Source organism: Echiichthys vipera, assembly GCF_963691815.1.
Source record: "Echiichthys vipera genome assembly, chromosome: 18".
Taxonomy (NCBI): domain Eukaryota; kingdom Metazoa; phylum Chordata; class Actinopteri; order Perciformes; family Trachinidae; genus Echiichthys; species Echiichthys vipera.
Window position 1 is genome coordinate 13478067 of NC_139843.1, and position 18078 is coordinate 13496144.

At 41.9% G+C, this 18078-nt stretch overlaps 1 protein-coding gene across 1 annotated transcript; it reads right to left on the minus strand.

Annotated features, from left to right (window-relative positions):
- Positions 1 to 201: 201 nt before the first annotated feature.
- On the minus strand, positions 202 to 2589 carry LOC310960682 (uncharacterized protein). Its single transcript, XM_083932444.1, has 5 exons — positions 1101 to 2589; positions 818 to 1013; positions 636 to 715; positions 472 to 557; positions 202 to 377 (listed from the first exon to the last, which is right to left on the minus strand). Exons 1-5 carry the CDS (start codon positions 2577 to 2579, stop codon positions 317 to 319), a joined length of 1902 nt encoding a protein of 633 aa, XP_083788570.1. The 5' UTR covers positions 2580 to 2589; the 3' UTR covers positions 202 to 316.
- Between the last annotated feature and the right edge of the window lie 15489 nt (positions 2590 to 18078).

An 18078-nucleotide genomic window follows, 5' to 3' on the forward strand; every position in this document is an offset into this window, starting at 1 on the left:
CTAAAAAAACACTAAGAATTGCAAAATTTGTTTATTCAATGTCAGTACATTGAAGTTAAAATGTATGCCATCTATTTTGAAGTAGTATTTTAAAAATAACTTTTATAATATAATTTAAATTAAGCATGGGGTTCTTGTACCGTACATGAAAAAATACCATTCCTGTTTCAGTTAAGCTTTATTACAAAACATAGGGCAAGTTATTGACACAGCATTTCATCACTGTATTCAGTTTCATGTATACACACATCAAAAATAAAGCCATTGGTATATTAAATTCAAATATTCATACAAAGTGCTACAATCCTTCTTCTTCTTACTCTTTCGTGGTTTTCTTCAGTTTGGTCTTCAGCTCGGACATGAGGGGATTTCCAAATCTGGGGAAAGGTGAGAAAACTATTAATTAGAAAATGTCGGAACATAACAATGCAGCAAATATTATAATCCAAATGTGCGTTTGTTTGTTTTTACCCCGGATGTCTTGGTGGCATCCATTTGGGTTGATGCTGTGCTTCATCTTGTTTGGAAGCATCACTCTTCTCTTCTGGCGTTGTCTCCTGTTGATATTGTGACATATTAATAATGTTTATACAGCAACATTAGCAAAAAGTGTTACTCAAAGATTTTAATATTACCTGTGAAAGGATGTGTGGAACATTTTCATCTCTCACCACCTGTTGTGTCTTTTTTAAAACAGGAAAACCTACGCCGAGCCCTGCAGACCAAAAATGTGTGACATTATTTACAGATTATGAAAAATATCAAGACATGAGCGTCTCAAGGTAGTGGCTTTCCATTTGTGTCGTAAGTGACCTACCAGGCAGTTTTATTCCGATGCCCAAGCCTCCCAAAGGCACACCTGCAGGGATTTTAACTGACACATGTGAAGAGGGTGTAGGATCCACCGAGGGCATGTGTAGAAGGGAGCGGGGATCTTTGGGTGGCCTTACCCGAGGGTTTTTAATTGCAATTCTTGACCTTTGCACAGTAAAGTCAAGCACAGAGATGTCCATCTGGAATAAAAAAAAACAGCTCAATTCACACCATCTGTGTAGGTTATGAAGGCTGCCTGATTTTATATGTTGTCTTAGAAACAGTACCTCCATCTGATCTTCACCCTTTGTCGTCTGCTGTTCTGCCACCTCCGCCCAAATACGCCCAGGTGCAGCAATATCTTCTGACCGCGCGGGCAGTGAGGACAACTTCCTCTTGGATTCACTGCAGGCGTCATCTTGTGGAGCAGATTCTGTCAACACTATTTCCCCCTCTAACAAAGTCTCTGAGCCGCTTCTAGATCGTCCCGTCTCAGCACGTATGAGTTCATCTGGAGAGTTGGACACAGTTATCTCACGAGGCTCATGTTCGGCTTTGGTTTTCTCGACTTTTAATAGAGCGCTTACTTCTGTCAGCGGCTTAGCATCTGCGTCTTTGGTGTCAGTTACCTCGGCAACAATGTCCTTCTGTGATCCGGCTTCAGTCTCCGCTGACTCCACTCTTTCTCCGTCCATTTTTTCTCGGTACTCATCTGATTCCTGATTCAGATGTCCAGTCTCTGTTGATATGACTCCTGTCTCAGTGACTGAAACCTCCTCTCTCAGATATGACTGCCCCGTCTCTGCTTCTTCCTCCATCAACATATCCTGAGAATCGGAGTTAGGTTGTTGTGTAGACAATTCAGAGATTTCTGCTGATTCTGACGTATTAGCCAACATGTCAATTATGCCTTGAAGTGACCCAGTGCTGGCTGACTTCAGGAGATGAGTTTCCCTATTCTGTGTGCTACATTCACTTAAAGACTGGTCCAAAAACCCAGACTCTACTGTTGATGAAGACATTTCTGTCTCACTCACCAACTCTGATTCCCTTGAATTTGACCCCACAAGCTGCTCTTTATCTTTCTTTGTCTGCACGGTTTCATCTTGTTCCCCAAATGATGGCTCCATTTGTTGTCCAAGCTCCGGCGCTTCTTGTTGTTCTGCGACATCAGCGCCGTCTGACAACGCCGCCTGTATCCACAAGTCGAGGATTTCTTCATCGATCACGTCTTGATGTCCACTGATTGAGCAAAATGTTTCTTCAGCATAGCTCCCCGCTGGTTCTGTCACACGCTCTTCTTCTGTAAATATCAGATCCTTTGGTTTGGAATCAGCTGTCTTTAATTCAGTTAACATCTCCTCATTGCTTATCTCGAGTGGTTCGTCTGATGGTTGATCTCTCACCGCCAGTGTCTCAATAAGTTTAGAAAATTCAGACTCTGCTATTCCCGCTCCCTTGTTCTGCATTGCATCTACTGCTGCCTCCCTCTCAATCCCACAACCTGTTTCTTCCATATCTATCCCGGCATCTTGCATTTCTACGTCTTCAAGAGAATTAGGCGCAGTCTCATCCGACTGTTTCAGAAATCCAGATTCAGGAATGTCTTCTGGCAAACTAGCAGTCACGTTGCCTTTTTGCACGGAGTTTATGGCATCTACAGATTCCTGAAAGAGGCTCGTCTCTGTCATCTTCTGTACTTCAGCCTCGAGGAAAGTTTCCTCTGCGAATCTGACCACTTCCTCTGCTGTTACGGCTCCGGTCATCTTACTGCCATCTCCAGCAGCATCTGGCACTTTGGAATCACATAACTCTTCATCTATTTCAAATTCAACCAAAAGCTCTACAGTCCCGTCTCGCAGCTCTTTTGTCGCCTTATCGGTCTCGCCCTTTAACTCTACGTCTGACTCAAATTCCTTTTCTGAGTGTTCAATCCCCGTCTTCATGAAGTCAATCAGAAATTCTCCCTCCTCCTCCTCAAATAAATGTCCTGATTCTTGAATTACTGCTTCAACAAGTGTTTTTCCTGATTCATGTCGCAATCCAGCATCAAAGCAATTCTTAATATCTCGTGTGCTTTCGTCCATATGTTCCCTCCCCAGTACATAGTCAGATCTGATGCTGCAGCTACTGTTTTGAAGGCTCTCCGGCTCTTTGCTCTCCACCTCTTCTTGTAATTGGCTGCCCTGGATTTCCGTGCAATCTCCTTCTTCCAGGAACCTTTGTGTTGTATTTTCATCTGGCCCTGGCTCATTGTTGTATTCAGGAATTCCCTTTTGTGTTTCCTCACATGTTGGAGCGTTAAGCTCCTGGGCCACAACAGCCCGGCCTTCACATATAGCCAGGGGAATATTTTTAAAGTCTCCGCTCATTTCCTGTCCAGTCTCGCCTTCAGGTTTTACCGTAACTGCGGCGGTTGTACATGCTATTTCCATGTAACTTTCTTTGTTGCCTTCTTCACTGGAAAGCCTCTGCTTTTCTACTCGATCTTTATCAAAAGAAATCTCATCTACTGAAATGTGAGTCGTCACATCAGATTTTTCATCGATCAACGTGGCATGGCTTTCTGTCTCCACATCCCCCATCTCTCTGCTTTTGGTTTGCACGTCAGCGTCCTTAGCCATATCCTCTGTGTTCAGCTCTGTTTTAGCATTCCGCATGACTTCATCACTCCATCTAACATGTTCAGCGTCTTCAATATCTTCTTCTTGACTGTCTTCTGTAGCTTTTTTGATGTCACCTTCCTGCTCTCGCGCTTCATCTATTGTCTGGTTGTTTGCGGATTCATTCACATTTTCTTCCTCGGTGACAGCACCCTGCTCCCTTGTATCCCACATGCTCTCATCCTCCTCCTCCTCTTTCGCATTCTCAACTTTGTCACTTTCGTTTCTATGAGCCATCACATGCTGTTGCTCAACAATGAGCTCATCCTCACACACAATGCCTATTTCAAAGCCTGGGTCTACCCTTAATTCCTTGTCGTCCTCTGACAACTCTTCACAGACGGCGAGCTGATTTTCAACATATTTTGCTGCCTCTTCAGACTTGTTCTCATTTTCAGAGGCCAGCTGTGGCACGTCATCGCCATTTTCTACTTCCCCATACATCCCAGCTGTATCTGCCTCGTTCCTCTGCACCATTGCCTCTTCTAAGTGCATGTTATCCTCCTCTTCGAGACTCAAATTTGTGGTTGTGCACAACTTTACCTCCATGTCATCCAACTCCAAATCTTGTTCATCTTCATGCTGCATTTTACCGTCTTCTTCCTTCCGTTGGATAGTTTCGTCCGTATTTTCATGATCCTCCAGTGCCATTGCCCTCTCACTCGCCTCTGCTTTTTTTCCACTTTGTTCCATGTCTTCACTTATTGCATTACCTGTGAATCTTAGGGACCCGGTGTTTGCATGTTCTTCATGCTCAGCATTCTCTGGCACCTCATCTCCCCCGCCAGTGTACAATTTCCAATCTCCGCTTTCTTTTTGTTTATCTTCCTGTGGGACCAACAGCTTTGCATCATCAGTCCCCGCTTGGGTGAAACGTTCCTCTTCCGTGACCTCGCCTTCCTCAGATGCTTTTCTATCGCCGCCTCTGCTCGGCTGGGTCGTGTACCGCATGGTTTCTTCACCACTCACTAAGTCGATGTCTGTGGTGCAAAGTTCCCAGGCAACAGTTGGCCTAGATGAGCTAACCAGAGGGGCTGTTGCAAGAGACTGTTCCTCATCGACCCCCCTTCCGCTAGAGTCACCCTCTGAATGACCAATGTTTGCGTTCTCACTGTCAACTGCAGATTCCTGGATGGAGTTTGGGTCATTGCTGGCGTTGTTAGTGAAGAATCTGTTCACAGCTCCGGTTATATAATACTGAGAACAAGATGGAGAGAAAAAAAGGAGGCATTTCATTTTGAAATGTGGAAATATTTTCCTCCAGTATGCATACCATGCTCATGTGTTGTCTTAGTTTTAAAATGGTTTGGGATAGACCCCTTAGTTCCAATCAAGGGAAATCTTGATGTTACAGCATACAAGGCCATTTACACAATAGTGTCCTTCCAGCTTTGCAGCAACAATTTGGGGAAGGCCCTTTCCTGTTTCAACATGACAATGCCCCTGTACACAAAGCAAGGTCCATAAATGGTTTACTGAGTTTAGTGGATGATCATGAACAGCCTGCATAAAGCCCTGACCTCAACCACATCTAGCCCCTCTGAAGTGTGTATTTGGTGTCACGTTTCAAGCGAACTGACGTCGAATATTAACCTTCCTTTTAGCTCTCTCTTTCACTCTCCTCCAGTTTTCTACAGTAAAATTGTCTCTTTAGTTGCTAAATGCTGCACTGTGTTTAACAGCTAGTTGCTAACTTTTGTCTGCTGTTTGGTGCTGGGCAGGTAGCATTATGCAATTAGCCTGGTTTTAAAGTTGCAGCTATAAAAACAAAACAATGAGCTGCAATGAGCTGATTTTATCCATCTTTAATATAAAACACTGGCTGGTGCAGCTTGAAACCAGCCTGCAATAACAGCAGAGCCACAAATCTCAAACCCCTAAATGTGACGCAGCAACGCTCTCAGTTACACACGTGCTTGTCCTGTTAACGAGTGAAAATGTCTGACGTGAAAAAGGTCTATTGAAACACCATGTAAGAGCCAGGCCTTATGAAAGGAGGAAACATCAGTAATGTTTTATTTTATCAAAATTTCCAAATAATTCCCTTAAATTCCCAGACTGAACTGTGCAAAATGTATACAGTTAAATTGCTTAACCTCCAAATAATAAATTCCACATATATGCAACAAACTAAAGTAAGATAAATATTTTAAATCAGCGTTTAAAAGACATGGAAATCGCACTTTTTAACTAATGTGACCATGGTATGGGAGTGCAATGCTAAATGGGGAAGTATTCTTCAGAAGTAGCCCACTTGAAACATTTACCATTACTGCCACTCTCGGCTCGCTTTAAGGCTAAGAAATTCTATTTAGATGTTTGTAATATTTCATATATTTGTATAATATCATATATTTGTCACGTTAGATAATCATAATTACTGAGTTTTATTTGTCCTATAATTTGTTTCAAATTATATTTGTGACTTACTGAAACTGTATGTTATTAGTTGGTAAAAAAGTACAATGTATGCAATATGTATGGAAGTTGATTTTGCACAAAAATGCCTACATGCAACCATCAATACAGATAAACTGCTTTGAAACTTTGGACTTATTTCCATGCAGGAATGTTTTTTTGAGGTTAAAAAAAATGAAAAGGGAATAACATCTGAAAAAGTGTAAAAAAATATATATTTAACAAATAAAAATCTGCTATCCAACATATGGAGAGCACAACATATGGTGTAATGTTTTGTATAGTGTACAGAGAGAGAGAGAGAGAGAGAGAGAGAGAGTTTATCTGTATTGATGGAAAAGAGAGTGTGTGTGTGAGAGAGAGAGAGAGAGAGAGAGAGAGAGAGAGAGAGAGAGAGAGAGAGAGAGAGAGAGAGAGAGAGAGAGAGAGAGAGAGATGAAGCAGTGGCTCACCCAAACTGCCCAGAAAGTCCTCTCCGCCCTGGCGGTGGGACTGTCTTCAGGGTCCATCTTCAAACTTCCCCCTCGTTGACTCTCGGACCATCTGACTTCAGTTTCCTCTGGATGCGACCCCGTGGACGAATCACACCAACCAGGCGGTTTAATTCTCCTAAAAACTCGAGCTCCACCCAAACGCGACCGGATCTGAACGCGTCCGCCGATCAGTTCCGTACTCAGACATGTGTCCGGTGCATCATTATTATGAGGAAGGAGGTGATCAACACAGCTGAGTCGCCCCTGCATCAGAGCGTGATGGTGCAGAGTTTGCGGATGTGCGCAGAGCTCGGGGTGAATGCACACTCCTGACAGAACAATCCTAGTGGAACAAACACCAGCAGCTCCTGGGAACACGTCTTCATGACTGTCATTAGGAAATCCCAAAAATAAACAAACAGATCTTAATCTATGCAAACATTCCTGGATATTAAATCCCTTAAACCCCAACATAACAGTTGACCCACTGACTGGCTTGCATTTGGTTTATTGTCCAAATTAGTGCTATTCCACCCATGCAACACTTTAATCCTAAAGATGTACTAATATATTCTTGCACAAATGAATGGATGAAGGCACGGAAACACACTTTTTCAGTTTAACATATTCAGGAGTTTTGCTGCTTCAGCCAGTGGTGGAAAGTAACTAAGTATCTCACTCAAGTACTGTACTTACGTATAATTTCGAGGTACTTTACAAGAGTAATTCCATTTTACGTTACTTTAAACTTCTACTCCACTTCAGGAAATATAGTATTTTTCTACTCCACTATATTTATTTGGTAACTTCAGTAACTTTACAGGTTATTAATACAAAATGTTATACACAAATTAAATATCATATTGTTATAGTTTAAGCTACACAGCAGGATAAAGAATAATTAAATAAGCCCCACCTTTATCAGCTGCAACATCAAAGTTATATTTGCATTAATTTGCAAAAATGATAATCTGCTTACATTACATTCTGCATAATGAGTAGTTTTACTTTTTGTACTTAAAGTACTTTTTGATGCTAATACTATTGTACTTTTACTTCGGTAACATTTTGAACCCAGGAGTTAAAGCACCATTATTACTCATGGTGGCAAATGTTAGCTTTCATTAGTAAAGACAGATTCTGCTGTGAATCTTGACACTACTGAGTCAGTTTGTTGGCTGTTTATTGTTTACTTTTACTAAAAAAAGATTGCATAAAATCTTTGCTACGTCTAATAATTTATTATTTTTCTTATACTGTCTGTCTGAATATATCTGTATTCACCCTCTGTCTGAGGGCGCACTCACACTTTCACGCACGTTTCACAGCTAAAGTCTAGTTCGATTGACCAGTGTGAGTGCAACCGTACCGCGCCCCGGCCCGTTTGGGAGAGGTGGGCTTTTGTAAAGCATGTTTGCACATATACACGAGCAACAGTGTGCGCACGTGAAAGAGCACGAGCGCGCACATGTGTATGAGCACGAGGCCTACGGCGGTTCTGACGTCATTTTATGTGCGCCTGTTCGGACAGAGAAAAAAGAAGGACGGACCATGCGCAGACATTTAAAACAATGGCGGCGAAAGGTTCACGTTGGTGTGATGAGGAGGTGGAGTGTTTACTGCAGATTTGGTCAGATGAAAATATTCAAAAACAGTCGCACAAGACGCACAAAAACCCAGAGGTCTATGGAAAGATTTGTAAACAAAGAGACGCATTGCGCTGACGTCAATCAATGCGTGTGACGTGTTACGGCGTGATGACGTATGGACAGGCAAGAAGCATTTGTGCGAGGCCCAGGCAGTGTGAGTACAAACGGGCCTGGCCCGCGGGGGTGGAGGGAGGGGGGGACAAGTACCATAAAGCACGGGGCACGGTATGGACGGACAGTGTGAGTGCGCCCTGAAATGTTCTGTTTTAGCGCCTGTCTCTTTAAGGCCTCCTTCTGAAAAAGCCCGGTCTGCTCTGATTGGTCAGAGTTTCTGAATCTTACCCATTTGCACTCTCTGCAACTGGGAATGACCGTGACATCACAACCGTACAGAAGTCCTGACGGATCGTTTAAAGGCACAGTTTCTGAATACAGACTGTGTGCATTTCTCTGTGGGTTGAGGGTTTTGATACTTTCACAGTATTTATACAACATCTCGACCTACTTTATATTGAAATAATAAAAAAAACTCACCTTTTAACATACGTGACCTTTAAACTGCCCATTATGAGTCCTACCGTGTTATGGGATTGCAATGCTAAGTGAGAGGAGTATTCTTCAGAAGTAGCCCACTTGAAGCATTTACCATTATTGCCACTCTTCTGCAAATAGTTACATAGGCTCACTTTAAGGGTTACAGTTAAGAGAATCGGTTATAGTGAATATTAAGAATGTATCTTATATTTTTTAGTCACTCCTCCCTGTTTTATTTGGCCTATAATTTTGTTACGTCACTTATCTTGTACAGTACTTCACACAAGCAAAAATGTGTGACACTGGTAAAAAGTATATTGTATGTAATATGTATGAAAGTTGCTAGAATTTTGTAGAACAGAAAATACACAAACCCAATTCCATATATATGGAATAAAAAACTGTATTTTACAACATGTATGTTTCCAGTAGTCGACACTGCACATGCCATGGTAGATGTACTTGAACTGACAGGAGGAAGTTCTAAACGTATCATCTTATATGCTCAGTTCGCCCGCACAACACCTCCTCTGCTCAGCACAGAGAAGTGACATTCCTGTGGTCAGAGCGCAACAGAGAGGAAAAAAACAGAAGTGTATTTCAAAAACGAGAACTTATTTCAGTGGTTGACCAACAACAGATACCATAACACTGAACAGAAGAGAACTACAGCCGATTCATTTTCACAGGATGAAAACAAAATCTAGAGAAACGTCTCCTAGAATAAAATTATTTAGATTTTATTTTTGCAAGCTGCTTTAGAAAAAAAAATCCTCAAAACTGGACTATTATTGTAACGTTCTTTGTACAAAAATAAAATCTGTAAAAATCATGAAGCTGAAAAAAAGTCAATGGATGACAGATTAAGAATATAAGATAATAAATAAAGATAAAAAAAAAAAACGTTGGAAGCAAACCCACATCATAACAGACAGTTGGATATCCTAAAAAACATGACTCCTGCTTTATATTAAGAGATACATTAGATAAATTATATGAGATATAGGAAATGGAGAGGCACTCTTGCACATATCAGGGTTTTTATGCGGAAGATGACATTTCCTCATTGGGCTCTGAAAGAGAGGACACAAGATCAAGTTAAACAAACATTGGTAATCTTTCACTCAGCCAGTATGATTTCCTGTAATGTATCTACATGTATGTGGGTTTGTTTGCGGCGTCTTACCTGTCCAGGTTCGATAAACAGGAAGCTGGAGTGCGGGGTGTGTGATCTCCACGCAGACTCTCAAACTTTCTCTGGGACCCTTCCTCAGGTTGACTCTGTTGATGTGCAGCGCCCCTGGGTCCTCCTCTCTGTCTCTGTCACTGTCACTGTCCTCGTCCACTTCGGACTTTGTTTCCTCATTCCTGTCAATGTTGTTGTTCTCTCCATCCACTTTTTCATCAATGTATTCTATTCCTTCAGTGTCGGGGTCTGTGACGGCAGCTTTTGTTTCTGTAAAATGACAACGGTCGTTTGTCAGGCAGCACCAGCGCTCATATGGTTTTATATTTCAGAGAAACTGGGAATACTGTATTAGTCACTTTGACCTTTTCTTTCTGCGTAGTGACAACAGTGTGGGATATGCAGGAGGGCGACACCGACTCATTTGCAAATTATATTTTAGATCTCATATGAATGTAAATTAAGTTTTCACACCTGATCATTTCAAGGTAACTACAGGAGGAGTAAGTGCTAAATGAAACAAACTTGATTTTGTGAAACATTTTAAAGGGGTATTATGAGATTGTGTACGTCAACAAAGAGGTCAGAATATTCAGACTATTATGGTTCAAGCTCCAATATATACATGCTGGCTCCTACACTTCCCATAATGCAACAGGAACAGCATGTTTCATTAGTCTATACTCACCAAGTAAATACCCCACGCCCCCCCTGTTCCTTACACAGGCTTCCCATTAAAAACTTGCAGGCTCGCTACGTTTACTATCGTTCAACATACTTTTGTGTGATGTAATTAGTAATTAGCAGTGTGATGTAACCGTGCCAACCGTAGCCCTACTGGCATCACCAAATAATAGTAAAATTACTGGAAAAGGTAAGCCACTTGCCCAACAGTCACAGTTGACAAAATCACTGATTGATGCGTTATAGAGTTGCTGCTTGTACATTACTTCCGCATTGCGTTGTGGTATAATAAAGCCTGCCTAGTGTCCGGTGTTTGCATGTATTGACTGAAAAAATATTCCGCCGGTAGCAGCATGCAATGCATATATTATTGGTTTCGGACATACTAAAAACCTCACATACTGTCTTCTGAACTGGCATTCTTTGAAACAGGACGTATGGATATATGATGAAGTACTTATTGCATGTCCGTTCTTCCGTCTCTCCAGCTGTTTGTTTGTCTGACTTGGCAGGCTTGTGGATCTCTCCAGGGCACACACACTTTTCAGCTCCCTCTGTCCGTCGTCTCCTATCTCCTCTGTCTCGTTGGATACCAATGGTGAAATTGTGGCTCCTCCCGCTGCCCAGAGTAATTTGACCTTCGGGTGACCTCCCTTCAGCAGGAGAGAGAACACGCCAACCCCTTCACTGCTCCAGCAGACCGAGATCGATGGAGGAATGGAAGGAGCAACTAAGGGAATACAAAAAGTGAGCAAAAAGGAATAACAGCAGGTGTTTTTAGATAGTGTAATATTATTATTGCATGTAATGATTCATACCAATGTCAACATTTCTCCAGTGCTTCTCAATAGGCTCTTGTAGAGAACAATGCTCCACTCTGCAAATAATCCCTCCTCCTCCTCCTCTCTCCTTTTTCTCCTGATTTGTTGCCCTTCTTTTCAGAGTGGCTGTTGCCCTGTAGAGTCTGGGATGAGTCTGTACGGGGCCCCACATTTCTCCTCCCTCTATCACCTCCTCCTCTCTGTCATCACGCTCTCCATCTCTGAGCTTCAGCCAGGTGACTGAAACGTTTGGAGGGTAGAAATCTGTGATTTCACATCCAAGGGTCAAAGTCTGCTCTGGGCAAGAAGTGGAGCCAACAATGTTGGACACACATGGCCTCTTGATGAACCCTATTTGGGATGAAATGGAGATTAAGGCTTTCCTTTTTAAATGTATCGTTCAGTTTTATGCCCTTTCTTCTGCTCTTTCTTACCCCTGGTCTCACGGGTGACCGGCTGCTTCAGGGCAATGTGGTGGACACTGACCCACACTTTAGTGCCTCCCTTTTCCAGCTCACTCCGGGGCAGTTTACACTGGCTGGAGGCTGAAAAAAAGCCTTCAGAATTGGGTCGAGGGGAGGATGAGGCCTGGGAGGCCACAGGGCTCAGCTCACTCCCCTGGCAGAACCAGCGGAAAGTAATGACGTCCGGATGGAAATGTGATGCCCGGACAGTCATGCTGATGACCTCTAGAAGACAGAGATTGCAGCGTTGTAGCCTCTTACAACAAGGAATGTTTTTCATGTATGGAACTACAGAAGAAGGAGAAACATTTTCTTACCAGAATCACTTGGTGTCTCTGCCAGTTGGATTTCTGATACTTCTGGAGCAGCTAAAACACAAAGTTTACAAAAATGATCCATTCCATAAAGTGTGAATTAAAGAAAAGTATGAAGCAAAGTGAATAAGTGAAAACTTTTTCTTACACAGGACTGTAAACTTCTCCGACACCCTCTCCACCACGATCTTATCCTTTCCCATGTAGGACACCTGACACTTAAACACTGCCCCCTTGTGGACTGAAATCTGGGGGATGAAGGTAAGCGCAGACACCAGCTGTTGAGTACCACTCCCAGATGAGTGCAGAGGCCCCTCAGTGTGCAGCTTGTAGTAACCCATCTCGGCTCTGGAGTGCAGCAGAGGGCCTTTCTCTGTCGCTGGGGAGGTGAGAGTTAGGCCGTAGGGCAGATGGATGGTGGTTAGGGGGTTATAGAGGCAGTTAAAGTTAGCTCTGGAGGTTCCTAAGTGTGTTAGGTTGTAAATAGTTAGCAGAATTAAGCGTAAAAGAGAAAACAAGGCAGTGGTTTAAGAGTAGTTGCTATACGAATAAAAGATATTTCATTTACTTTAATGCATTATTTATTTTGACATCAATTGAAACACATTTGATATTCTCTATTTATTATCCCTTTAACATCCAGTGTCCCCCCTTTTATTTTCCCTGAAGTAGCTTTAAAGGAATAGTTGGACAGCAGCCTGTTAGCTTAGCTTAGCACAAAGACAGGAAACAGGGGAAAATTGCTCGCCTGGCAAAAAAACTCCACATACCAGTATCTTTAATGCCAAGTGCCCACTACCTGACCATAGCCCTGATTTTCTGCTTGTTGACAGCTTTGGCATGAAATCAAACAGGTTGCATTTTGTTTATTCAATCTGTACGTTCTGCGTTTTGCTTGGCAACCTCACATGGATGTCAAGACTCCAGGAAGTCACTCTGCCCAGTCAAGAAATAGTCTGGCACATGCTTTGTTTTTTTAACTGATTAAACAAATAAGATTTGTCATCAGGGAGCTATCGATTGAGGGGTTGGCAGTAGCTTCATGTTTCAACAAAATGTTGAACATACAGTTAACATACATTTGCACTTTGTGATCTCCACAAGAACTGGAAACTAAAAGGAGAACACATTAATCAAGAATTACAATGTTATTCCCGTGGCCGAGGTAAGATCATTGTGAACATGATCTACTCAGAGCCAGAACCCAGAGAAGTGAGCCTAAAACATCAGCTTGTCATCAAGTATGAAGTCTGGAGCTGTCAGTGAATGGGAGACGGATGATGTTAGTTATCTTTTTTTATACCCAATAAAGCTTTATTCTAGTGTAGTGTTTGAATTTGAGTTTTAGCACTCTAGTTTTTGGGAGAGAGTTGATCATGTTTACCAATACTTTTGGACTGTCTTAAGCGGAACAAAGCAGAGAATCAGGGCAATTCATTTTTTAGCTCCCCTTTAAGTTCTGTGACAGAAGTACTGTAATCACAAACTCATGCTGTGCTGCCAAAATTTATCAGTCAGGGTCAAAGGGTCAAAGGGTCAAAGAGGTTTTCCCCGGTAACCGCTGTTTTTTGGACTTGTATAAGCTCTCTTACCTGTGAGTGAAGTGTCAGTGATAGGGGTGTCATTGAGGAACCATGCAGTCTGGACGCGGTCCACCCTCCTGCCCTCAATGCTCACTGTCACCCTGCCCTTTTGACCTACAATCACGCGTGGAGGCAGGATGATCCCTGACACATTCAGAGACTTCTGTTTCTCTGAGCGAGGGGAGAAAGAATGGAGATGGTAGTCAGAGAGAGAAAAGGGGGGCTGGTGTGGCAGATATTGTGCAATATTTACAGGGTTTACTGTCAACACTGTGCATTTCAATCCAAGGCATTTATTCTTCACAACCTGCTGGACCTGGTTAGTCTGGCATTGCCAACTAATCTGCACTGGAACATCAGTTACATTAGTCACTGTCAGTTATCGTCTTACATCCTACCCAACATGAGAAAAGTTGTTGTGATTGGCTTCCCTAGGACTTGGCCATCTGGAAATATGTCTGAATGGAGAGGGGGCAAGACATACCTGCCAGTACACAAAACATGAATCTCCTGGTAATTTCCCCAAAAGAGGGATCAGGACCCCACATTTACTCCAGCATTAAAAATGAGTGGTCAAAAGATGATTTTGTCACCCCAAATGAGACATTTTTCTCTCTAGACCTCCAAAATTCTTTTTAATAAAACAACAATGCAAAGTAAAAAGTAAAGTCTCCGTTTGAGGGTCTCAAATAGGCTTTACAGTGGCGTGAACCTCTGTTCTCCCACTCACCATCTCTTCTCCTCCAAGAAAAACCAAAGCAGAGCAGGAAGACGAGCACTATGGAAATGCACATCATGGCCACAGATGCTTTGGCTGACTTAGTCAACACCGGAGACTCATCTAAGAGCAAAGAGAAGAGAAATGTGTTAATCTAACTATTGTGCCAACATTAAGAACAAGGGAAACAAGTGTAACACAAGGTATGGTTAATAAACAGTTGCAGACTTGATCCTCTAAAAAACCATCTGTCAAAGTGAAACATGACAAGGCCGTCTCAAATGGGTGTAAATTGTATTCTAAGAATGTAGAAAATCTTGTTTTGTCTAACAAACAAAAGCAGGTTTCAGTCTACGCAACACAGATTTGGAATAAACACTTGAGCTTTTAAATCTACCTTTTTTCCTCAGTCTTTTATTTTCTTATTTTGTGTTTTATTTGTTTTTATATCTTTATGCTTGTGTAAAGCACTATGACTTGCATTTGTGTCTAAGATGTGTTATATATCAATTTGCTTTGCATTGACTTTCTGTGCCAAATTGAGTGCTGGAGGATTTAATCATATAAGACCTGGAAGGGAGCGAGCACTTCTGGCTCCTTTGTCTCAAAGTCAATTGGATTTTTAATGGGTTTTTGGTTAGACGCCTGAAATAAGGTTTGTAGAGATTTGAACACTGTGTTCTACGACATAAAATATGTCAGTAACTTACAAAAGAGACAAACAAAAGGTGATTGCTAAAAAGTGGCTAAATGAAACTACAAATCCCATGCTGTACATGCAAAATCACCTTGCTGGACAGAACGTGTTAAGTAGAATAAACTTTTTGTTTGCTATAGAGTTTATTTTCTGCAATAATACAAAATGGAAGAATCCCATTGACATTTTGTTGAGGGAACCAGGGCGATACTAACTTCTGGGTTGGCCTACAAAAATACATCCTCCCTGCAACACACTTGACCTACCTCTGGGATCCAGTGTCTCTAGATACGCTGAGCCACAGACCGGGTGCACAACCCCAGGTTGGTTTACTACGCACTCCACCTTTCCACCTTGCTCCCTCTGATCAGGGCTCAAAGTATAATAGTGTCTCGTTCTGTAGGTCCCATCTGGGTTCTGCTCAGTGGTGGGGGGCTCGGGGAGGACTGTAGTGTTTTGAAGCCAGGACAAAGACACATCCTCTGGGTAGAAACTCTCCACATCACAGTAGAGAGTGAGAGGAATGGTGTTGGAGTGTGAGGGCACGACAGAAAGTCTGACAGAAGGAAGGTCTGAGGAGAGACAAAGAAAATCTTAAAATATTTTGGCAATATTGCAGGCTCAATCAGATTTAAATCATAATAAATGTTCTCACAGTTTGAACTGTAATGATTGATAGAAGCTATTCTAATTCTAATGATAATAATGCTGACGTCATTGTGCTAATGTGCAGAGTCATGTAATGTGTCTTTGTGTCCCTCACAGGTGATATTGACTTGGAATTCCAGTTCCTGATAGCTGCCATTGTGTGACACTTTGCAGCCAAAGGTCGCATTTTGATCCTCGCGGGAAGGGTAGAAGGTCAGGTTACCCACAGCCATGTAGTACCCATCTGGAGTCTGCTCGCCTTCAACCTGGTAGGGAGGTTGAATCACTTGCCCATCTCTGGTCCAGGAGAAAGAGACAGGAGGAGGGTAGAAACCCTCTGCATGGCATTTAAGATGGCTCTCTGTTTCTAGCACCACCCACTGCTGAGGGATCGACAGAGCGGGGGAAGCTAAAAAGAAGAAGAGAAGTAGATGAAATTGAGGTTAAAAAAGTTCTAGCGTAGCTTCAATGTACATATCAAATCTCATCAATAGGACAAAGACATACCAAGGATACTAAATGTAACATTGCTGGAGTGCAGCATTGTGGAGTTGTAGCTGACGCCACATTCATACACCCCCTGCAGGTCCAGCCGAGCTCTGAGGACGGTCAGTGAAAAGTCCCCGCTGATGAAACCACTAGTGTCCCAACTGAAGCCATCCTTTATTTGCGACACTGCTTCTTTGAATGAGGCGATGTCAGAGTTGTTACTTATCCAGCTGACTTTGATGAGAGACTTGTCTATTTTGTCCCCCTCCGCAGAAAGAGGGAACGTCACGTTGCAGGGGAGGGTTGCATTTGTATGCGGGGTGGCCTGTATTTCACCCGGAGACACTGTAAGCAGAGAGAGAAAGTTTAGATGGAGAGAAAACAAAGATGCTTTCGCGTGACAGTACTGGCCCTATGTTCCCCGATTCAATACCTACTTAATATGACTCATTAAGGAGACTTTTCAATAGGTTTTATGTTCTCAGAAATGTTTGCCCCTATAGGTCAAATGTTCAATGTACTTTCCCCTGGGTCAATATGTTGAAATCAACCTACAACCTACTGATGTTATACTACACTGGAATTTCACCATTTAAACTGCATTTGAAACAGAAATACCTCTTTGTTTTTTGTTTTTTGCAATTGGGATGCTATCCCTTAGCAATTTCTTCCAATGTTAGTTTATATCAAAAGACATACGACCCTGGGAACATAGGAATGAGGCCAACATCAGGCTACTCATTGATGGTCCTTACTGCAACACACGAGGAATCTGTGAGATACTGATACTTTTTAAAAATAAAATAACATGTGTGTCTGATCTTCAATTGCAGTTTTGTTTTTAAATAATCTGTTGTCAAGATGTCAGAGTCTAGCTAACATGTAATGCTAGCTAGTAGGCTAATCTAGTTTACAGGTTGTGACTTGTGAAGCTATTTAGCCCTTCGAAAAGAAGAAATTACAATAATCCTCTTACAAATAAACATTATAATCGATACGCAATAAAACCTCTTAATTTCAGGGAATAAATATGTAGCCGAACGCAGCAATAATCTAATTTGCTCTAATTTGCTGTACATGAAGATCTCGTCCTGTACACCATTTCACAGTTGTAAAGATAACTGTTATAAATCTGTTCCTGTTGCAGTGTATGTGAATGGCATCAACTGACAGGAAGTTAACAAGGACCAATGCTGTTGCCTAGCAATGGAAGTCCATTGAAAAGGTCTATAGAAACTAGGACACTTTTACAATGTTTATGTTTACATCTTTGAAAAGGTCTATAAGTAACAATCCAAACCCTGTCTTTTCACCTTATGTAACCTTCAAGCTGCTAACTTGTGTTGACATTTGCGCAACATTCTAGTATCTGCTCAATAACTGCCATTAAAACAACAAAGGAACAACAATGCAAAAAGTGCTTATCCAGTTTTTTTTTTAACATGTCAAAAAACCCGAATGAGCAATGATAAGGAAAATAGGGGTTTTAGTTTCATGAAACTTTCCGCTTCCCATTCTTTCTTTTCATCCATAACCGTAAACCAGTTAACTCAGTAAACTCAGTATATTTCCTTGAATCAGTGTGGATGAAAAGCCTTTCAGTTCCGCGGGGCCAACCAATCAGCTTAATTAGTAACTAGTACAATAAATACTTGTTGGCAGATAGGCCCATAGAGTCAAGCAATGGAAAGCTTTCTTTAAGTGTGAAGTGTTTATGTTACACTTCTTGTCAAGTGTGATAGATGTGCTGATCATAGCAGAATGAGAGTTGGAGAAAAGAGACATTACTCATGCTCTACTCAGTCTAAACCATTTAACAGCAAACAATAGAAGTCCTTTAAAACATTCAGGTCAAATCGGAGCACTTGAGTCTAAATTATTTAAATTCTGAAGAAATATTTTAATAATTTATACTCGTGACCAC